Source organism: Crocodylus porosus, unplaced genomic scaffold, assembly GCF_001723895.1.
Source record: "Crocodylus porosus isolate Cpor-Errol unplaced genomic scaffold, CroPor_comp1, whole genome shotgun sequence".
Lineage (NCBI taxonomy): Eukaryota > Metazoa > Chordata > Crocodylia > Crocodylidae > Crocodylus > Crocodylus porosus.
This window is the reverse complement of record NW_017728886.1, coordinates 194934289-194958306: the sequence shown is the minus strand read 5'-3', so window position 1 is coordinate 194958306 and position 24018 is coordinate 194934289. Positions and strand designations below refer to the sequence as shown.

At 42.6% G+C, this 24018-nt stretch overlaps 1 protein-coding gene across 1 annotated transcript in view; it reads left to right on the top strand.

The window, feature by feature from the left end:
- The window catches only part of CCDC178 (coiled-coil domain containing 178), a 292890-nt gene that overhangs the window by 43380 nt on the left and 225492 nt on the right, over positions 1 to 24018 (top strand). Inside the window, exons 9-13 of the mRNA XM_019547626.1 lie at positions 13073 to 13168; positions 13277 to 13413; positions 19324 to 19507; positions 21164 to 21226; positions 23291 to 23452. Of these exons, the coding sequence (XP_019403171.1) occupies positions 13073 to 13168; positions 13277 to 13413; positions 19324 to 19507; positions 21164 to 21226; positions 23291 to 23452 (642 nt within the window). The remainder of the gene's footprint in view (positions 1 to 13072; positions 13169 to 13276; positions 13414 to 19323; positions 19508 to 21163; positions 21227 to 23290; positions 23453 to 24018) is intronic.

Below are 24018 nucleotides of genomic sequence, written 5' to 3'. Positions count from 1 at the left end.
CGGAATAGCTGCGAGGCTTGGGGCGTGCTAAGGGGGAGGCTTGGAGGCACGCATTGCCCTTAAGGCAGAACGCTTATCAAACCCCGTCTGGAATAGGGACGACTAACAAGACCGTCCATTAGGGAAACTGGCAGCCTCCACATTACATATCTTACCATCAAAGTCGTGGCGGGCGAGGTTCTGAGGGTGCTATGTCACCCTAAAGTGACGGTAGGCGGCGCTAGGGGGTTCACGGCCGCCCCTGGCGCGCGCGCCCTCACAATCCTGAAGAAAATTAAATTTGAAGAGCAGAAAATAACTTTCTACATATGCTAAGGATACTATTTATGATTATATGCAATTAGTTATCAGAAATATATGCCTAAGTCAGGGTAAAAAAATCTGAATGATAGAATTTTTTGGAAAGCAGCCATACTTTCAACTAATTCCAATTCAGTAAAAGAGAAGTTAGACCACTTCATTCTGGAGGGATTTACTTTATAAATAAAAATGGACTTTAAAAAATGTGCCCATTATTACGGCTTAAAGTTACCACTTAAGAGGGTAGATGAAATAACCATTGGCCCTTTCTGATTAGACTTCAGTAACAGCAGAATAAAAGATGGTACTGAGCTGGCTATTAGCTTTTAAATTAACATTTGTATCTGGGCACACTTCATATGGTAGCTTCTGGCCCTGGGCTCTAACTAATAGGAAGGTAATTCTTTAGTTTTCAACCTTCTAATTAAGTGAAGGAGAAGTCTGGAGGAAAGCCTTAGCGCTATGATCAAGAAAGATGATTCTGGAAAGAACTGCAAAACTCAATGACTATAATCTATAGAAGGCATAGGGGAGATCTGCAGAAGAAAACAGAACACAAGCAAAAAAAAGTATAGTATAGATCCAGATTTTATGGAGCTATAGCTAGTCTTTCTTGCCCCCCAAAAATGAAACTTCATAAAGAAGTTCTTAGAGTTAAACAATTTTCCTGTTTAATTTGGGGAATGTCTTCACTGTGCCATCATGTCATGTAACAGAGGTTTAAATGAATAAGATAGCATATGTGCAGGAATCAGCGACTGAGAAAGATGATTACAGTAAGTAATAGTACTTCATTAGCCTTAGGCACCATTTTAAGAAAAAGATAAGCGTAGAGGACTCTTATTAGGAAGAATGTAAATGAGGACAGTGCAAGAAAACAATTACATTAGAGTACCCTATTTGTAAGTAATTTTTTTTAAAAAACGACACACTGAAAGCAAACACTAAACAAAAAATTTAGGGATAGATCTGAAGAGACGTAGGTGCTTGAAGCACAATATAGGCAGAATTCAGGCACCTAAATCTAAGTAAGTAATCCACAAAACCCCTATCTAACCATGTGTGTGCTTGAGAAATTTTAGATGCTTAATTTTTTCCAGCAAATAAGCATCCAAAATTCCTACTATTATACATGTCCAGAACTTTCCCCATCTTGGCTGAGCTGAATGTCTCAGTTCTGATCTTTATGCTTAAGGCTATTTGGGGTTTACAAAGTAGGCATCCCTGTGCCTGAGTCCACCAAGAAACCCAAGCTGATAACCTGTCCTTTATTCTTCTGTTTCCTGATGATGATGAAGCAAGTGTCATCACACATTTTGGAAGCATGAGGGCTAGAAAACCAGCAACAGGTAGAATGGTCAATGTCAATGAGACCTTGGGCACCTGAAGGAGGGCTGTAAGGGTATTCATAGATGATATGGTTGGCCATCTGAGTTGTTTTCTGCTAATTTCCCTTTTTCCTTTTGGCTAATGGAAGCAGAGACCTGAATTGTGGTTGCTTTTGAAACTTAAGTCCCATTCACTCATTATACTGTTTCCAGAATTCTCTGCTGTGCAATGGATAGGAACAAGATACCTCTTACAGTGGCAAACAATAAAAGCTCCCTGCTCTCCTGTTAGCAGTGGCTGTACAGGTAGGTTTAGATATTGCACAGAAGAGTGGGCATCATATATAGAACAGGACACTTCCTCACCTTAGTTGTGATTGTTGAACATATTTACAAGTCTGACTTAAGGCCAGAATGGTTTTTCCCAAATCTTGCCAAGACTATTTTCAGCCTATTTTCCTTCTTTGCAGAAGCCATTTGACCTTAGGAAGCAGATAGAACAGGGTAGCATCTTAGAGATAAACTTATTCAGAGAGGCCATTTAACCTTATTTCCACCACTAGCTTCTGTTCTTCCAGTGGCTCAAATGTCCAATGCTACCAAATATCATCAAAAGTTTTAATTTAGAAACAATTCATTTTTGTCTTCCGGTGATGATAGTGAAGCAGAGCCATTATTGAATGAGGACATGAAAGAGAGCTTTTGTTAGTCCTTCCTAGTCAGCTCTTGAAGACAGTTGTTTGCAAGCCATTCCTGGGAAATGTTTCTGTGCTATATAGTAGAAAATAGCACAATTTCATAAATGCTTTCCAGACCCAAATATAAAGATTAATTTACTTTGCCAATGAATGATTTTATGCGTCTGCCCTAGTGTTTTGTTAACGTATAATTTCAGCTACTTTATACCTACTTCAGAACTAGGGAAGTAAAATTCCTGGCAAGGAATTCCATGAACAAATAGTTTTTTTCTTAGGGGGAACAAATTTTGGAAAAACTAAAATAACTGCATTTATTACTTGCTTATTGAACCAAAATATTGTTTCACTCAGAATGATAATTATACTATGTATAACTTAGCAAAGAGTACTATTAACTATGTGTGTGACATAAATAAATCCTTCTTTTGAATAGAGATGGAACTGCATGCTAAGGTACCTGCATGTATTTTTTGCTTATTGCCATCTCTGTCAAATTGGGGGACGGGGGAAATGAAATATTGAAAATAGAAAGTATTCATATTGTTGACTTGTAAACAAAAGAAAGGTTAGGTCATTAGGGCCCAGAAATAAAGTAAAGAGAGATGTTTGGTACAGATACAGAAGAAACCTGTGTTTCTAGAGAGAAAGCTCAGAGTATTACATACTCATTATAGTGCAGCTTGAACTTGTAAGATCTTCATTTAGCACTGTTCCTTGAAGAGTCAAGTTTCCCATGATGGTGTGGAGAAAACATGAGAAGCACCTTACCTGCTGAGTCAGCATAAGGTGGTGAAGTAGCGACAAAAAATGGGGCTGAGTGACAGGACAAGCGCCAAGGAAACCCCAGCATGTGCCACCAGTGTTTAAAGAGCAGGAACCCTGCGCCCAAGTTAAAAACAGCCCAACCTGAGGAGATGAGAGGACAAAAAGTGTGGTTTGGAAGCCCTGGGAGGGGTGAATGGTCGAAAGCAGCCTGCTAGTAGCAAACTCACCGAGGTGGCTCGGAGGAACCAAACAACTTACCTGTAGGTTTGTTCTGGCAGTCAGGGACAAATGATTGGGACCTGACCAAAGACACGGGACCTGAAAGAGAAGACAGAGAACAATTCTGAGTACAGTGGGGTCGAGAGTGGCTCAGAGTGGACGATTCTGACTGCAGATCCTAAAGTCCAGGATAGAGGACTGAGAAGGGACTAAGCCCTGGAATGATCTTCGAGTTTTGTATTGTTTTGCTTTATCTATATTACCTACCTCAGAAGGCACTATAGGAAAGCATAGTCTGTGTGCCCTGCAACATATATTTAAGATCTTGAAGGTTGGCGTAAGGCAGGGTACAGGGAAGGCGGAGCCCCAGAAGAGGGCACCAGGGTTGGATTAAGGACAACACGCACAAGGATTAAGATCTTCCTCCCAAGTTATATAGAAGAACAAGTTGTGGCGGGAGAGAGCAATTGCCCTTACCCAAGTCCCATTTATATAATGCTAGGAGCATGCTGTTTGCTTGTAAGAGAACTCAGACCCATGGAAAAGTTGAGATGCACCTCATGGGATAGGCACAGGCACTTCTGCATTCCATTTGTTCAGTCACCTGTTTGTCCAAAGTGTATGCAAGATCATTCCGTCTGACTCTTCTTATGCATCATAGCCACAAAGCACTCTACAGCATGCCACAGCAAAAAAGAGGGGAGACAAATGTACTGTCAGTGCCTAGTTTCTACAGTGACAGGGGGGTTGTTAGGTTAAAATATAGGTTAAATGGGAGGACAAATTCTTCCTGGACTTTATTGGTGCCTAGTAGAAGCCTTGAAGGTTGGGGTTATTAGACCCCTGTTAGGCCTCTGCGCTGCAGCTGGTCAGCTAGGTCAGCAACACTCATCCCTCTTAAGGAGGACAGCTGACACTGAGCCTGCTGATTGGTTCCAAGGTTGCTTTTAAGGAGCTCTTGCAGCACCTGGCCCCTGGTGCTCAAACTGGCCTCAGTCTGTACATAGCTGTCACCTGTGTGACTTCCCTGGTGCCTGGTCCTGCATTCCTGCCCATGTACCTAGTCTCTGCACTTCAGAACACTGGTTTGACTTTGGCTTGCCTCCTCACCTCTGCTTCTGATAACCCATCTGGCTCAGCACATGAGCACTAGTTTGACTTTGGCTTGCCTCTGACTGTGGACTCTGGTAACACCCCCAGCTCTAGCCACTAGGTTGAACACTCTGTGGGCCCTGAGAACCCCTCTTGAATGAAGATCAAGTTTTTTTCAACCTCTTTACAGGAATATCAAATACTTGAATTCATATATCGTATCTGCTGATCCAAGACTACCCTTATTATACTGCACCTTCCATAAACTTGGTGAGCTCCATCTTGAAGCAGTTTTAATTTATTGCATCAAGTACTTTGTTTGGAAGATCATTCCAAGTATTCATTGTTTCGATTTTTAGGAACCTTCTTGTAACTTTCAGCCTCTCAACTATTTGTAGTTATGAGTTGTGCTGTAAAGGGGAGCCATGGGAGGGTGGACAATGAAGGACTCTCTGGAAAGTTCTGCTGTGTATTCCAGAACATTGTTTGTGGATTTAAGTGACAGTTTTGATGCAATTCACCAATGGGCAGTTTAGAGTGTTATTGCTTTGCCCACTGAAGGGATTAACATTGACCATTCTCTTCCCCCAGTGCTCAGGAGGTAAGAAAGCTAGAATGGTTTAGTTAGGGATAATCCTACTATGAGCAGGGTGCTGGAGTAGATGATTTTATGAATTTTTTTTCTGTACTACTTTCTTACAGCCCTATGTTCCAAATTTTGCCATGCTCTGCTGACTTGAACACATACAGCACATCTGCTGTTCTTTAATATGTTTATTCTCTAGTCTGGCCTGAACTCCTGCTTCCTTGTTACAGTAGATCAAGGGTGGCTAACCTGCGGCAAGTGTGCCACAAATGGCACAGGCAACCTTTGAGTGGTCGGCAGCAGATCAGGGAGGGGACAGGCAGCACAGTGGCAGATAGGCAGAGCAGCAGATCAGGCAGAGAAAGGGGATCAGAGTGGCACTGGGGAATAGTATGGGGCTAATTTGTGGTATAACTGCTGTGGCAAAGTGGGAACTCCCTGCTTAGCCACAGTGCTAGTCTCCCACCTGCCTCTGGGCACGCTGCCTGCTTTTCTCACCTGCCATGCCTTGTGACTCAAAAATTAAGGTCTTAATTAGGTGGGAGGCTACCCTTCATACACCCTTTTCTCCTGGGCCTATGTATGCAGCTCCAACCACCCCTATACTGCATTCCAAGCCTTGTAGATGTTCCTAGCAGCTGAGCAGCATGAGGCCAGGCTCAACTCATCCCAGTGTTAGGACTCTTGCTTTCTGCCCTATTACTGAGGCCTCTCTCACTCCACCATCTCTCATGTGGTCTCTCTCATACTGCCCTTCCTTTTCCGGGGGCCACACTCACCCTGCCCTTGCCCAGAGGGTCCTGGGGCTTATTTCCCTGTACTCTCTGGCCAGCAAACATGCGGCCTCTTGGGCCTCTCCCACAACCCTCATCCAAGTGAGCATTGGGGGAGTTAGCAGAACACTGGAGTGACTCTGCCTGTAGTCCCTCACCAGGGTCCTCTCCCAGCTTCTCTGAATTAGGGGCTCTTGACTCACTCTGTTTATCCATGGCACTTCCTCAGCTGCCCCATCCAATTGGTCTCTGACCTACTTGTGGCCTCAGGTGCCTGAATGCTTACTTGGACCTAAGCTGGTCCCCATGTTAGCAGGGCATGCCCTCGAGCCCCCTGCTCACCGGGACCCACTTTGCACCCTTTCCTCACATGACCTCATTTCAGGCCCACCTGTTCACAGGGCCCCACTACTCACCCCTCTCAGCATTCACATATGACCATATCCTGGCTCCTAACTCTGGCCTCTCTCATTGGGCTCCTTGCCTCCTCACAAGGCTCCATGCCCTTTAGTAGGTTCTCCAGGCTTCCCAAGTGCCACTATGGTGTAGGGCCATTAGGTGCCCCGCCCTACACCTCTGCCTCCACTATATACTCCCCCCCTACTTTGGGACCTGGGGCAAACACACACTCACCAGTGTGTCTGGCCCACCACTCTCACTCCTTGGGGTCTTGCACCCCGCACAGGGTCAGGTGGCTACAGCCATGCCTGGCCCCAACTGCCTCCAATGTTAAATGAACCATCCGAAGGTGGGGGTGGGGTTTAGGCACCCCTGCTTGCCTTCCACTGGGGTGGTAACTGGCCTGGCATTTCTGGGGGGCTGTTCTGCCACAAACAGCCCCACCAGGCCACCCATCCCTGGCAGGGTGTACTTTTACATCATGTCCAGGACCAACAGCCTCCTGACCATCCCGATCAGCTTTTGCCCTTATCTTCTGGTGTTACTGGAACAGCAGCTCTACCAGGAGATGTTGTTTCCTCAGTGCCAGGCAGGAGAGTGCCGCCTCAGGCTTTGCTGGCCTGGATCTTAAAATGGCTGCTCATCAGAGCTGGGCCATACCTGCCAGTTGACTCTTCAGGCTCTTAAAGTGACAGACACCAGAAGTGCTCTGTCACATCTGCCAGAAAGGATGCCCGTAACTATAATAAATGTAGCTAAGTATGTAGTCACCTTTTTTTTTTTTTGTGAAGACCAGGGATCTGGGTTTTCTGTTTTCCATGGAACACAGGGAAAAAAAACACAGATTTTCCACTTTACTAGAGACACATGCAGATTTCTCATTTTAGCAGGGAAACCTGTAGATTTTGCAGTTTTGCAAAGAGCTCTCTGCAGGCTGGCAGAGTTCCAGCCTGCAAAGGCCTGGGAGGGAGCAGGAGGAGGGTGGCCATGCAGGGTGGTCAGGCAACCTGCAGGTAAGGGGAGCTGTGGTTGAGGCCTCCATAGGGAGGTAGGGAGTTGGGCAGGGCTGGAGCTGCAAGTGGGGCTGCAGTTGGGGCTGTGATCATCGGGGCTTGGGGCCCGGGGCTCCAATGCACAGCTGCAGGGACCCCGCATGGAGCAGAACAGGGCTGCAGGTAGCTCATCTAGGGGGTGAAGGGTAAGGGGCCAGCTCCCCACTGCTGTGCACTTCTGAAGGCAAGGGGGAGCCATGGACAGAGCGGGGCCATGGAGGAAAGCTGCTGCATACTGCGAGTTCTGCATTGCCTTAGCGAGGTGCCCCTTGTACATGCAGCATGCACACAGGGGGTGCATTGCCCAGGCAGTGCGCAGCTCACGGCAGCAGGTAGCTTGCCTGCATGGCCCTGTGGTTCCCTGCAGTGCCAGGTCACACCTACCGGGCTCTGGAGGCCCTTGGGGAGGTTGGGGGGCAGCAGGGCAGGAGCCCAAGCTCACACATGCCCCCACCTCTGCCCCACGAACAGATCATGGGGTCACAGGTCCCCCCTGCCTCATCTGAGTGCATGCAGCAGTGGGGAGCTGGTCTTCCCTGCCCTTCCTGCAGCAGGCAGGGGGAGGGGGAAGGCAGTCTCTGCACCACTGCAACAGCCACCACCTCTTGCCAGAGGCAGGGGGCTGTGAACCCTGGTCCCGTAGCCCTGGCAGCTGACCACATAGAAACAAGCTGGCAGAAGGTACTGAATTCCTTCAAAAGGATTTGTGTTCTTATTCCTACCTGTACTAGGATCATTTGTAGTAGCTGCTGTCTAGCGGAGGTGAAGCAGGAAAAGCCTGCAAGTCTACATCCAGGGAAAAGACACGCAGTGTTGTAAAGTCTGTTATCTGTTAGTATCCAAATGTGCATGGCTGACCATCAGGTGGTCTTATCTAAGTGTGATTTATCTGCATTTCTAAAGCCAGCTCAGCAACCTTAATAAGAACTAAAAGCTCCCATGGCCTACGATCAATTGATAATGATCACATCCATTCAGCTGCTCTATACGTGTCTGATACAGTAGTGCATACTATAGTCACATCTGGGGCAATGAGAAAGATCTCTTTAGTTTCAATCCTCAGGGGAGTCCAGTGTTGTACAAACCATAGTTGAGAACCTTCCCTTTGAAGGAAATGAATTGACTAATTCAAAAACAAATGAGACTTTCTTATTTTTTTGGACTATTTCAAATGATGCTGTATTCTTTGGGTTGATTTGTCTTAGCCCCAGATATGAAGCTGGTAAGACTACAGACTTTCTTTAAGGAGTGTTCATCTAATCAGTACTGTTACCTGCCTTGGAGATGCTGAGAGAGAGGCAGGCATTCCATGGTGATGACCCCCTCCCTTTTCCTCTGCAAATCTGCACTTTCCACCAAGTGCAGGTTTGATGCCAGGGTCAAAAGTTTGACATACTGTTTCAAGGATCTCCATCAACTTTGGTAACCATTTTTTAGAAAGTCTGGACTCTGTTCACCTATGGGCACTGGACATTGTCAGCAAGCACTAGCTCATCTAATTTCAGTTCTTTCCTTCCTGCTTCCTAAGCTTTTCCTCTGTCCATTTTTGGAGACTTGATGTGAGGTGCTGCATAGGCAATGACTCCATGGGTGCTCCAGGGTTCAAGCACCCACCAAAAGAAATTAGTGGATTGTCAGCACCCATAGACCCATGCTTATGAATGTTAAAAACAAAAAAAACGGCATTTTACTGGAATGATTGAGTGCATCAGCTGGTATTTTTGGTGTTTTTAGCTAAAGCTGAGTCAATCAGCTGTTAGGTAGAAGTCCTGAAAAAGCCCCACAATAGCACCCAATCTGTACAGATGTGGCAGAGCCATGTAGAAGTAACATGCTGCCTCTTCTGGTCATTTGTATGGCTCACACAGGAATGTGCCAAACTAAAAATAAAGTACTGCTTTTTGGTTTTTTAAGTCTGCAAGCACCCACCAGCAAAAAAACAAAGTCAGCACCTATGAGGTGCTGGTCAAATAAGACATGCAACCTGAAGCAGTGAAGGTCACCTTTGGAATTTAGGAATAGAGGTTTCCTGAAGGAAAAGGGGTTAATGCTGTACTAGAGACTGTCTGAAACTCATTCATTGTTTCAAGTTGGTTCATGACTTTTGACCTTCAAGATGTCTATTTTCACATCTTTTCATCCAGCGTATAGGAAATATTTCATTTTTATAGCAGGGACATCTTACTAGCAACAACAGCGTCCTGTTCTTTAGTCTTTCAGCTGCACCATGGCTATTCATGACATTTTTAGCTTTTGGTGGATGTTAATTCTTAAAAACAGGAGATCCAAGTCTATTATTCTTTCATTGATCAGTTGAACTGAGGCACATCACCACTCCAAGTAACAAATTAAATCTTTTACACTAGGCTTCAAAATCAGAAAAAACATCTAAGTGTACTTGTATTGAAAGAATAGCATTCACAAAAACGTTGTCAGATTCCAAGTGATTGAGAGCTTACTTTTCAAAGAAGAAATTGCAAAATGCAGTGAACCCCATCAACCAACTTTAAATTCACCCAAAGATACTAGTAAAAACCTACCTCAGGCTTCTGATGTATGTAGCCTTTTACACGTGCGTGACTCAGTTTCCCAGACTTCCTACACTCCAAGGATGACTGAAGTCACTGTGTCCACCAGTAAGCACCATATACTCTTTCACGAAGTTCTCTTCTCATTAAACTTGTGGAAAAAAATCCACATAAGATATGCAATGGAATATCCTTCTCTGTATCTCCGCTGCTCTGTACTACATGTATACTACTTTTGTACCATATTCATCGTATGCTACAAGTCAGAGTAGTATACATCATTTACATCATTTTCATATTTGTGTCATAGAATCTCCAGAGCAACCTCTTCTGTATAAATATTTAGAAATGTGGACCTGTCCACATGACGTATAGATAATTTCTCTTTTTCATTCACAATCCAGATGCTGACAGAAACCACCACATCCATTTATTACATCAGCAGGGCTCTACTTGTGTCATCTTCATTTTGTCAGGAGGCTGCTTGTATCTGGACTTTATATCTGCCATATTTCTCACTAAATCATGCTGTTGTCCTGCATTTCCCAGGTGTTTAGAACACTTCAGCAGATCACTTCAACAGACAGTTTTCAGACAACCATGAGTAGCTAATCAAGGTTCAAGTATTGCACATCATCTTTCAAAAGTGGGATCCTTATCAGTTAAGACACTTGTTCTGGAGTTGGGATATACAGAGACATAACAGTTATTCCTCTAAGTTAAGCTATTATAAGATTTCCTGATGTAGTCAATATTTTTGTCTGCTCTGTAGCAGTATTAGTGAAATGAAACCACTGAGACTGTATCTCTGTTTCATTCAAAATTAAAGTTACAATGATAATGCTTGCTTTCAGGAGGAGCACCAGTTAAATAGGAACACCTGGTATGTGTTGCAAGTGACAAATTCCTCTACCCTTTTAAAGTGCTTTAAATTTACATCTGTTCACAGTCTAGAAGGAGAACTGCCATGTTTAATTCTGTTTACTCCAAGCCAGAATACTGCCTACATGTTAGATACTTTTCTCATCCCTTGGACATGATACCAATATATGCCTTCTTTGGAAACATCGTATCAAGGTTCCTGAAAAAATTGAAGCAAGATGTTGAATTAATCATCATGGAAGTCCTAACATTGCTAGGCATTTCTTGTACTCAGGTCTAGTGAACTGCTCAATGCAGTTCCAATCACTCTGATCATTATAGCTTTGCAAAACAACGACCAGGTACAGCATTGTTATCTCCAACAAATTGGGTTTGGTGGTCTGACATCCACCAAAAAAAAGCTTATTAGCTGAAGTGTGCTGCATCAAAACAAGAAAGCCTCAATGAGACTGACTTCCAATAGTTAAGTAGAACAGGTATTCTATTTGGGCATCCCTCATAACAAGCTGTTTCCCTTGCCAGCACACTTTTCAACGATATCAGGTTGTACTTACCAACTATGGAACAGTGTGGACTTTCTGGGTACGTCTATACCATGTGCTCAGCATTTTCCTACAAGAGTGTTTTCCTTTGTGCAGCTAACCCAGAAATACACCACTGAAGCCACTATGGGGGCATCCCTACAGGGCTGAGCCCAAATATTCCATGAGGTCCCAAAAGAGACTTTAGGGGAATACCCCTGGAGCATTTTCAGCAGTTCATTTCTGGGTCAGACATATGTGAGAGTGTGGCATATCTGCGGAAGCAGTGTAGATATACCACTTATTAATGCTACAGGTGGCTTTATAGCAGCTATATATACACATCACTCTCCTATCCAGGGTACAGAGTATATATATTTTTATAGCATATAGCCACTGTAAGAGCTATATGATTTTCCCTGGGTTGGAGGCTCTTCACCTCAAAAGATAGGGGAGATGAAGACCTTTGTGGTGGATCTGCCATGTTTTCATGTAAGTACAGGTCACTCATCCCAAATTCCTTCCAAAGATGCATATGAAACAATTTATTTATCTTTTGGTTTTCTTCCCCAAGCTTGTGTCAATCCTTAGGGATTCTAAACTTCAAGGACTTAATGTAGGAAGGGTCTTTTAATAGTATCTCAATAGGGCAAAATGAATGGGGAACACACTTATACTATTCGTGGCTGTTGCTGAAATGGTCAGACATCTTTACAAAGATTATTAAAGTGGATCACAAGCCTAATTAGTTGTTATAAGCCAGTTGGTTTAATCCATGTAGAGCTCATTCTACTGGGAGCTAGGCACCCACATTTTTTTTTTTTTTTTGAAGAGGCTTTCAGATTGGATGCCCATTTTGAAAGACTGTTCTGATGTTATTGTTTAAATAGGACTCTGAATACCCATTTCCAAACAGACAGCTGCCCGTTAGTCATCAAGAATGGAATACATGTGCACAATCAGTTAAAGAAGAATGGTTTATTAAGTTATATTAATGTGTTCCTCATGATGTGTTATCCATGTGGATTCCAATATCTGCTCTCCTTTCTTGCTGTTAGGGCCCCTATTTCTCTCTGGGATTCTGCATTTTTGAAGGAACAAAGAATTGTTTAAATCTGTCTTATACAGGGTCCTTGTGCAATTTTAAACTTTAATAACTTAGGTTGTAGGTATGATAGAAACAATCCGTAAACAGCATTTAAAAGCAAATTTATTAAAGTTTTTGGACAACTAGAGTACACAATGCTAGACTTCATAAGTAACAATGAATTTATTATTAAATAAGATGGAGCTCCATGCCGCTACACTCTGAATGCATGACAGTTCCTAAATGACATTTTCCCACAGAAGTGGATAGGGAGAGGTAGGCCAATTACTTGGCTACCTCATTCACCTGGCTTGTCGCCATTGGACTTCTTTTTATGGGGACATGTTAAAAGTGTAGTTTACTTGTTAAAACCATATTATTTGGTGGAACTTAGGGCTAGGATCACCAACACAATTAGTGCAGTAACTCAAGAGCAACTGGGAAACGTTTTCAAGGAGTTGGAAGGTTGCATTGAGTACTGTATCATGATGGATGGTGGTTATGTTGAAGTATAGCATTGTGTACTCTAGTTGTCCTAAAACTTTAATAAATTTGCTTAGAAATGCTGTTTAAAGATTGTTTCTATCATACCTACAACCTAAGTTATTAAAGTTTCGAAGTGCACAAGGACTTTATGAAAACCCTGTATATCTTTAAGCCGGGGGCTTAAGATCTTCTACGGTTCAGGAGTAGAAACTGTATGGAAAAAGTATCTTGATGACTAAGTTACTATAGTTTTTACATTTTTAATTGAATTTCTTTGTATGTCATTATCGTATTGTAAAGAAATATTGAGGATACTGGTTTTTATTAACTTTTAAAATATACATATATATTTCTAGGTAAAAGAGCTGAACAATAAAATACCTGCTCAAGAGAATGAGAACAACAGTTTATTCTCTTCTTGTTCTGAAGTGATTACAATATGTGAAGATTTAGTAAGTGTTTACATGTTTTAATGAATTACACATTTAATGAGTTTGTGCATTCTCTGTTAATTTTAAATCATCTTTAGAGCATATTCAAATTATCTTAATGTTTCTTAGAGGTCTGGTTGGGAATCTGAAGTATCAAATATGAAGCAAACCCTCCTCAATACCCTTCAAGTAGTGAACGATTTGGAATGTGAAAATAAAGGTTTAACGAGAGAAAATGAAGTATTTCTGCAAGAAATCAGAGACAGGTAATTAAAACATTAATGAATACCTGCAATGTAAATAGAAAAGGGATCAATTTTGAATAAAATAAGTATTATTCTGCCTCTAAAAACAGCATTGTTGATAAGAATTTTCACAATTTTAATTCACAACAAGCTGAAATTTAGCATTTAAATTTTTGGCCTTCTATTACAACACCGTAACCCTAGCCCTAACCCCCTCCCCCCCCCAAAAAAGAAAAAACAAAACAAAACCCAAAAAGAACCCAAAACAACCCATAAACCAAAACTCCAAAACTCAACAAAAGAATTCACAAGCATAGTTTGGCAATTTGAAAAACAAAAACATTTAAGATAAGAGATTCTAAAAGTCTCTCCAGGTTGCCATTTTCAGGAAGTTTCTGTCAACTTTCTTCTAGCAGTTTACTCTATTTTAAACTTTGTTCTTCCATATCATTATGATAATGGGACCTAGATCACTGGTTCCCAGTGTTTTTTTTCTACTTCGCATCCCAACTTCCAGTTGGTCTGTGCTTATGAGAGGCACCATTTCTGGTCAGAGCCTGTCCAGCGTACTTGAATATCTCTGGGCTATTGTATAGCTTAAAGTGCAATTATTTGGATTCCTAATTTTTATATTTTTATTGTTAAAATTATAAAACACTTATTTTTATAAGGTAAAATTGTTAATCTTTATTAGTGATTGATGTCTTGTTCCCTTTGTATTGAAATTAGAATTCAATTAAAATGCACAAAGCTGTCATTATAAAGTTGATTCTTAACAACTAAATAAAACTACCCTTCATGTGTTGTATGCATATGTTTTTAAATCAAAACATGTTTTGCATTTAACACTGATTTATTTGATGGAGGAAATGCTATCTGTAGCTGATTAACTGATTGTTTTTGGTCAAGATTATATCTACAAGATTTTTAGGACTACTATACCTCATCCTCTGGGCTACCAGACCTAATCCTCTTATGCCTAATTTTTATTCAGGAGAGAAAGAGGTTTTTTGGTGAGTTTGTTTCTTTTTACTGGCTATAGTGTATAGTTGGGAGAGAAATTTGACAAATTTGGGGTATACAGTCCTTTAATGTCTGCTGTCTTATTAGGATGGTAGTTTAAAACTGAGTCTAAGCTTAGTCCTTAGAGACCATTATAAGCTCCTGATGTTTTTTTTGTCAAAGTGTTTCCTTTTTTTGTCCTTTTTGAGTTGGCTACTCCTTTTTATATAGTCTTTTATAGTAGAAACAGGATAAGAACCTTATGGGACAACTGACAACTGACGCCCAGGAAAAAGCCAGCCTGCTTAATGGGTATTTTGCATCGGTTTTTCACCAGCCCCAGGGGATGGCCCTGCTCAATATGGTATGGGACAGCCAGGGTGATGGAGAATTGTTACTCTTCATCAATGTTGACCATGTGAAGGAACACCTTGAGAGGCTGGACACCTTCAAATCAGCCAGCCCAGACTGTTTATGCCCCAGAGTACTTAAGGAGCTGGCAAGCATCGTAGCTCAGCCACTGGCAGGGATCTTCGAGAACTCGTGGCACTCAGGCAAAGTGCCTGAAAATTGGAAGAAGGCCAATCTTCAAGTAAGGGAGAAAAGTAGATCTGGGGAACTATAGGCCCATCAGCCTGACCTCTGCCCCAGGATTGATCTTGGAAAAAATTATCAAAGAGACCATTCTTGACACACTGGCTGATGGCAACATCCTGAAGTATAGCCAGCATGAGTTTGTTGTGAGTGGGTATTGTCTGAGCAATCTCAACTCCTTCTATGACCAGGTGACATATCACCTGGGCACGGGAGAAGAGATTGACGTCATATATCTTGATTTTAAAAAAGCTTTCTATCTGGTATCCCGTGATCATCATCTCATAGAAAAACTGGCCAATTGTGGCCTCAGCTACATCACAGTCTGCAGGCTGGGGAATTGGCTCTGAGCTTGGACCCTGTGGCAGGACACTGTGTGTGCCTGCCACTTTAAGGGTCTGGAGCTGGCAGCTGCCAGGTGCCTGACGAAGGCAGCTGTTTTGGATCTGGGGCTGCCCATATAAACACGGCAGTTCTGCTGCTGGGGGCCAGGCAACAACATCTCCTGGCCGGAGGCCTGTGTTAAGTGGGGAGGTAAGGGAGGAGCTGTAGGGGATGGATAGGAGGCTCCTGGTCCTGGGCATGACCTAAAACTGCACACTGCCAGGAATGGGTGGCTTGGTGGGGCTCCCTGATGTGGGAACCCCCAGGAAATGCCAAGCCAGTTACCACCCTGGTGAAAGGCGGGTCACGCCCCCACAACTGGGTGGGTGGACCCCTTTTTTTGGAGGCCCAGAGTGTGGACCCTCAGAGAGTGAGAAAAGGTTCATAGACTCAGACCTGTCTGAATTCCCCCTGACTGGCCCATGCTGGGGCTAGGACTGGAAGGGACGAAGGGCTGGAGGTCCACCGCAAGAGACACCCAAGAACTGAGGGCCTGGGGTCTCAACTAGCCTGGAGGTAGCCCAGGGCTAGAAAGCCAAAGGTTCCAGTGGGGGTATCACACCCAAAGGGGGATCAGTTCAGGGAGCCATGGTGCCTGGTATGACAGCAGAAGAGGCCACCAGAGGGGAGGAATCCAGGTAGGGTTCAATAGGAGGATTCTGGGGCCCAGTTTGGAGGCCGGTGATAGTGAGAATATTGTGATGCCGTTTGTGAGGCTTGGGCTGTGGTGTAGGGGAGGAAAGGAGACACAGATAGCGTTCCATGGCATCAGGGCAGAAAATGGGCAGCCTCCCACTTAATTACATCTCTTTAAGTAATTAACATCAAGGCATGACAGGAAAGAACGTGGGCGGTTGGCCCAGGGACAGGTGGGCGGGCCACGGTTGGATTGGCCCTGAGCAGGCCTCCTGTTACAGACTTGGAGAGTGGTAGTTGATGGAAGACAATCATCGTGGTGCGCTGTGACCAGTGGGGTCCGCCAAGGTTCCATCCTTGGGCCTGTACTCTTTACCATCTTCATTAATGATGTGGACATTGGTGTCTGAAGAGGACTGGCCAAGTTCGCCGATGACACCAAACTTTGGGGTAAAGTGTCTTCACCCGGGGACAGGATGGTGATCCAGAGCACCCTTGACAGGCTAAAAAAATGGGCGGATGAAAACCTGATGGCCTTCAACACTGAAAAATGCAAGAAAAACCTTGGGAAGAAAAACCTGCAGCATTCTTATAGGCTCGGCAGTGCTACACTTGCTAGCACCATGGCCAAAAGGGACTTGGGAGTCACAATTGACCACAAGATGAATATGAGCCACCAATGTGACGTTGCAGCTGGCAAAGTGAGCAAAACTTTGGCTTGCATCCATAAATGCTTCTCTAGCAAATCCCAGGATGTCATCCTCCCATTGTACTCGGCCTTGGTGAGGCCGCAGCTGGAGTACTGTATCCAGTTCTGGGCTCCACACTTTTATAAGGATGTGGAGAAGCTTGAGAGAGTCCAGAGGTGAGCCATGCACATGGTCAGAGGACAGGAAAACAGGCCTTATGATGAGAGGCTGAGAGCTATGGGACTCTTCAGCCTGGAAAAGCACAGGCTCAGGGTGGACCTGATGGCTTCCTATAAGTATGTAAGGGGTACTCACCAGGATCTGGGGGAACACCTGTTCACCAGAGCGCCCCAAGGGATGACAAGGTCCAATGGTCACAAACTCTTCCAAGACTGTTTCAGGCTGGACGTAAGATAGAACGTCTTTATTGTCTGAGTCCCCAAGGCCTGACAAACACCTACTCTGGACTCCTTTAAGAGACATTTGGACATTTATCTTGCTGGGATCCTTTGACCCCAGCTGACTTCCTACCCTAGGGCAGGGCGCTGGACTCGATGATCTTCTGAGATCTGTTCCAGCCCTAATGTCTCTGAAATCTATGAAAAGAACTGTCTCTTTCTTTCTTTTATAATCAATATATTAACTTTTCTGCCATTCAAAAGCTTTTGGAATCTTCTTCCAAATTCAGAATAGCTCTAAAGATTTACTGAAATAGATCTAAAAACTTCAGAGCTGATGAAAGACTGTCATCTCCTAGTATGTAGAACAAAAATCTTAGGGGCTTCCCTGTATGCTAGTCTGTATTCTACTTATAGAGCACATGCACCCTGTGCACTCAAGGTTAGAATCTTTTGGTTATCAGTGTCCATTATGGCCACACATGCCCCCTTAGTGTCCTCATCTCTTTTACCACAGCTTAAAAGTCGGGGGCAGGCCAACTTGCCCATTTTATTCTCTGTGTTTCTAGGAAAGAACCCTGGTAATGTCTGAATGTTAATGAACTTCAAAGTATTTTTGATGTAAATATATCATGATAGGATTAGGATTTTACTGTAGTTCAGATAGTTTGTCCACTGGCATTTTAGATGCAATTAATTTTTCTTTGTTTTTCAAGGAGAAGTATTTTTCCATGGTGTTGCAACTTAGTCGTAATTGAACTTGTCTCTTGGTGGTTAAAATTGCCAGTCCACAACAACCACATGAGATGCTTGTTTTGCCCAAAGGAATATAACTCTGATAAAATTTGAAGATGCAGAAGTAGGGCTCATCTCAAACACATTCTTTTAGATGGGTTTATGAGCCCCCTAGGATCTGGACTAACTAACTTTAGACCAGCTGCCTCTGTCCAAAACTTTCTCGCTAAGCTCATCTGTTTTTAGTACTGAATTTTACTTGCAACCTTCTTTCTTGAAGCAGACAAGCACAGTCTTATCAGACACACTGACACCAAACTTAACACCAGCATCAGAGTGGCTAAAACATTTCTTTTAGGTGACTTCTCTGGTCAATGGCTCAGCAATATTGCAAAGCATGCAACCATAGTTGGTTGAAGCAGACACTTTTAAAACAAGAAGGTTGAGAGAGAGATGAAAGAAGAGAAATAACGGTTGGAAAGAGGGGAGGGAATGACAACAGGAATTTAAGCCTCACATTCCAGGTGGCAATCATGAGTTAGCTGAACTTTGCTGAAGTTGGTAAAGATGGCAGTATAAGGGAGGGTCTCCCCTCCTGCCTCTCTCTGATTATTTCAGGATTGGAGTGTTAAAGGTCCAGCAGTGTCAGTGTGGATCCCAGATTCCAAAGATGCAGGGGATGGTAGCCAAAGTAATAATACAATGTATGCCTTCACATCTACCCGTATTTCTCGTATCAATGTTAAATAACTAATCTAAAAAATGGGTGAACAACCCATCTTCTCTTATTTTGTCTATCAGGACCTCTCTAGTCATTTAGGTAAAGACATGATATATACGATCCACACAATTATACCTCCTGCCTTGCATGATAATACCCTGCTACATGTGCAAATTAAAGCTGGAAAGAAGCCAGTTATAAAGTTACTACACATTTTCCAGCTCTAACTTAATAGCTGGATGGACCTTCTTATAGCATGACAGTTACTTTGCATGTGTAGCCAGTCTAAATTAATTGCATGATTAACCAGTTAATAACATATGTAACGTGTAGAGGGAGACTTCGTGACTCACCAGTTTTGGCCAAGTAATTTATGGTCTTGTGTTCCTTATGTTTACCAGAGGTGATCTTAAGATAGTCATTGGCTAGTTCCAGTGACCATTCTTGTTTAGAATTATTCCATTTTTCCGTCTTCAAGTTCTGCTGACATATAGAATATTTTATTTAACAGGCTAAGTTAGACTATTTATTACAACAGTTTAAAGTTGACAATAGGCCTCTGCATGGCAGCACCTATTTGGACCCATATTGCATTGGTTCATCAAAATTTCCATTTTAATGGCTGATAGTTATGTCAATCCAAAGAACTGGGAATGTAAAGCACTTATGATGTGCATTGAAGTCGTACTGTTTAACACATTTTCCCTTTTAGCTCATTTAGTTTTACAAACATTAAAGAACTGTCAGATAATTTAAGACTATTTTTTAACAGTTCAAAAAGAAAAATTGCATATCAGTCAGAAATCCAGGCTATACGCAAAAACATCCAGAAAACTGAAGAACAAATAAGAAAAGTGAATAAAGAGCTATATAATATTGAGATGTCTTATGCAGAAAGGAAATTAAAACTGGAGGGATTGGAAGAAAAAATAATTCAAGAAAAAGTCCAGTACAAGGTTGTATATAGCATTACATAAATGTATTAAGTTACATAAAAATGGATGAGAAAGAATATTATTTTTTAAAGGGTACAGTAGAATGCAGTCTTTTAACCTGCTCTTGCAGTACTGCATAGTATGGGTGCTCACAAACAATACTACATTAGTAAGGGAAAGGGATCTTGTTGCCAGATCTTATTCACAGAGCTAGGAAATCACTGGATCTGATGTATTCAGCATGACATTTGCTCAATAAACATATGTATGCATGGTCTTTTTTTTATAATATGAATGTGTTATATTGAACAAGAACATACAGGGACTAACGAGCTGTCACAGATGCAGTGGTTTTGAACAATACTCATATATGCCTTCTTTCAAATTTCCTTAGTTCCCCAGGTTGACAACAGAAATCTAATGTCATCTTAATAGTAGCAGTGTGGTTTTACCAAGCACTGGTGTCCAGCAGTTGGCCAGGGAACCATATAGTTTAACTTTCTCTACTTCCGGGTCTTTTGCTCCCATATCAAGGGAGAATCTTTCTTCTAAATCCAGAGCCAGTCCATCTGGTAGCTTTAAATATTGTGGTGGAGTGCTTCTTTTCAAAGACACTTTAAAGTGTTCTTTTCCAGTTCAAAAATACTCAAACAGATAAGGGAAGGTTTCAGCCTCTGAATAAATAACAAATTAGTGATCCTACCTCTAGGAAGCATACTAAATACCATTTATATTAAAAGTCACAGAATTCAGCCCTTGCCTCCCTAGAGATGCATTTGGTAGTTGTATAGGTATTGTGTTTTTGTCTGTGATCTGATTAGGCTAAACAGAGGACTGGGCTGTTATTGGGAGGATGTGTGGAGGCCACATAGGACTGCTTGGCAGGGCGGTCGGTAACAGGGAGCCTAGCCTGAGGTTAGGGACCCAGAGAGCTGTGGGCTGGGATGAATCTGGGAGAGCCACGGCATGAATCTGCAGGGTGAACCAAGGCCAATGGAAGCAGCCTGGCTTGGTGTCAGGGACCCAGAGGCTGAGGGCTAGGATAGAGTTGCAAAACATGTTGGGACCAGGGGCCCAGAGGCTGAAGGCTGAGAGAGCAGGCTTAAGCCAAGAGGGCCAAAGCCTAGGGAAGGACTAGGGCCAGAGCAAAGAAAGTCTTACCAGGGTTAGGCTGATTGGAGTGTTTGACAGGTGGGCTGGAAAGCCTGGTGGACAACATAAAATCTGCAAGGCATAGGCATGGCTACAGGGATAGGAGGAGGTGACTGGTGCTCTGGGGCGTTAATAGGGCCAGGAGGGCTGTAGTGTAGTGTCTGAGGGGCTGGGCAGAGCTAGACTGGGTTCACTTGGGCCCTAATAGTAGCCTCCTGAAACCTTACAAATAATATCAATTTGTGACTGGTAGAAAGGGAGGGTACCCTGAGGAGTTAGTGAGAGGCAGAGGTCAAGTGGCCACCAGGGGATGTCATGGTCACCACAGGCCCTGATCCTGTCATAGGGTTCTATAACTTGTTAAAGTGATATTAAATATGTTGTGTCTATATATCTTTATCATACAGTATACACAGTCTAAAAGGAGCATGTATCTTTTATGGTAACATTATTATTAGAACTTCATTGCTCTTGTTTTGATCTGCTCATACATTAGATTGTAGTTAATTTTTAATTTTATTTTAGAATTTGGAAGATAACTTAAAATGTGTAATTCGAAGTGAAAGAGGAGCTTGGCAAACAACTCAGGTAAATAAAACAATAATTGATTTACTCTAATGTGTAAATTGCCTTTAACTTCTTTTTTCTTTTGCTAGCACAGTCAATTTTTCTGTAATAAAATCCTATTTTTAAGGAATTTTGATATTAGCGAAACAGTTTTTTCTCCTTAGCTGATGATGTTTACTGTTTGGACATCTGGCAAAATCTGAATAATGATGAGCAATTAGAATATAATAACTGAAACGTGTTTTGAAAATCATTGTGAATGTCTGATTTTAAAGGGCAGAGCTATCCTGAACCTAAACCTGAAAGACATTGGTTTATTTTGCAATAATGATTTTTCCTCTTTCATTCTTCTGGTATGTTCCTTGTCTAAATAGAGCAACAACTAACTTTTCTCCTTAGTAATATCTTTTTGCTTTAGCCATGACATTTTCACTACTTTGATTCCTATTTCATAGATTTCATAGACATTAGGGCTAGAAGGGACATCAGAAGATCATTAAGTCTAGCCCTCTGCCCCAGGGGCAGGAAGTCAGTAGGGATTGTAGAATCCCAGCAAGATAAACATCAACATTTCTCTTGAACGCATTCAAAGTAGGTGCTTGAACCACCTCCAGCGGCAGTCTATTCCAGGCCTTGGGGGCTCGAACAGTTAAGAAGTTCTTCCGTATGTCCAGCCTGAAATGATTGTGGAGGAGTTTGTGACTGTTTGACCTTGTCAACCCTCGGGGCTCTCTGGTGAACAGACGTTCCCTCAGATCCTGGTGAGCAACCCTGATAAACTTATAGGTGGCCACCAGATCACCCTTGAGCCTGCGCTTTTCCAAGCTAAAGAGCCCCATGGCTCTCAGCCTGTCATCGTAAGGTCTGTTTTCCTGATCTCTGATCATGTGCGTGGCTCTTCTCTGGACTCTCTCAAGCTTCTCCACATCCTTTTTGAATTGTGGAGCCCGAAACTGGACGCAGTACTCCAGCTGTGGCCTCACCAAGGCTGAGTATAACCGGAGAATGACATCCTGGGATTTTCTCGAGAAGCATCTATGGATGCAAGCCAGCGTTTTACTCGCTTTGCTACCCGCAGCATCACATTGAAGGCTCATATTCGTCTTGTGGTCATTCATGACCCCCAAGTCCCTTTTGTCCATAGTGCTGGCCAGTGTAGCACTGCTGAGCTATAAGAATGCTGCAGGTTTTTCCTCCCAAGGTGGAGAACCTTGCATTTTTTGGTGTTAAACACCATCAGGTTCTCGTGCATCCATTTCCTGAGCCTGTCAAGGTCAGCCTGGATCGCCCTCCTGTTCTCAGGTGTGGATGCTTTACTCCAAAGTTTGGTGTCATCAGCAAACTTGGCCAGTCTGCTTCTGACTCCAATGTCCACATCATTAATGAAGATGTTGAATCGTGTTGGCCCAAGGACAGAGCATTGGGGGACCCCACTAGTCACAAGGCACCACGATGATTGACTTCCATCAACGACTACCCTCTGGGTCTGACCACGGAGCCAGTTCCCCATCCAGCAGAGTGTGGTTGAAGCCAAGGCCGCAGTTGGCCAGTTCTGTTAGGAGGTGATCATGGGATACTAGATTGGAGACTTTTTTGAAGTCAACATATATGACATCAATCTCTTCTCCCTTATCCAGGTGATAGGTTACCTGGTCGTAAAAGGAAATTAGATTGGTCAAGCAAGACCTGCCCGCAACAAACCTATGCTGGCTATTCACCTAGCTGTCTCCACAAAGAATAGCAACTGCTTAAATAGTATTGTAACTTCATGTTGTGCTTAAGTGAAAAATTTATATATATATTGTTCTTGCATAGTACCTTTACTGTTTGTGTCCAAAATTCTGTTGGCCAGTTGGACTGTTTTTGATGCATTCATGCTCAGTGACTAATTTTGGTCTTATTTTATAGATATTTCTAAAAAATTTGGGGTTGGCATGTATATATATGATTAATTTGTGGTGCTGATGCTGACATTTTGTATAAGCAAGTGTACTTTTATCATTTGTAAAAGAATTTTAATAGATTGTTTGATGTTCCTCTTCTGCTTTCATTGTAGTTGACAGTAGTTTTATATCTTATAAATAGGTGAAAATTAAAACAATGTCTGCTGAATTAGAGGAAAAGCAAAGAGAGAGCATGAAGAATAAAGAAGCAGCTTTAAAGAGAATAGCTGACATTGTGGAACCACTGGCTGACCTGGAAGCAAAATTAAAAAAAAGTAAAAATACATATAAAGAAAATAATAAGGTGATTTTTCTTAACTTCAAATGGTAATTTAGAATGTATTTCAAAATATTTGTGCTAGTAAAAATGTTTACTAAAACTTAGCGGTTTTTAATGACTAAATCAAGAGGACTTAAGAGGTTCAGCTTTTTAAGCTGCATAGTTGTGCCTTATATCTATCTGTATGGGCAATGAGAAACACACAACAGGAAAGCTAACTTGGAATTAATTCATCTCAACAGACCTCTTGTCTCATTCTCTTCCAGCTTTTATATTGTTAATTTCAGGACAAAATTGAAGAACTGTAAGTAGCGTAGGCTTTGTTTATGTCTTCTCTAGATTATTCCTTAGTTGTAACTTCCAGACCTGGACAGAGGGCAACCAGCTTTTCAGTTGTTGCTTCTTGGCCACTCTTTTCTTCTCAGCCCAGTGGGTCAGGATGATGGAACAAGAAATTCCTCTGTCCAGGGAAGGCTCTGTCAGATGCCAGGGGCAGGAAAAGGAAGTCATGTGCCAGATCTTTACTCTGTTTCTCTATTCCCATGCATTTTTCAGATGCATCATACTCTTCCAGGCTCCATTTTTCCTGA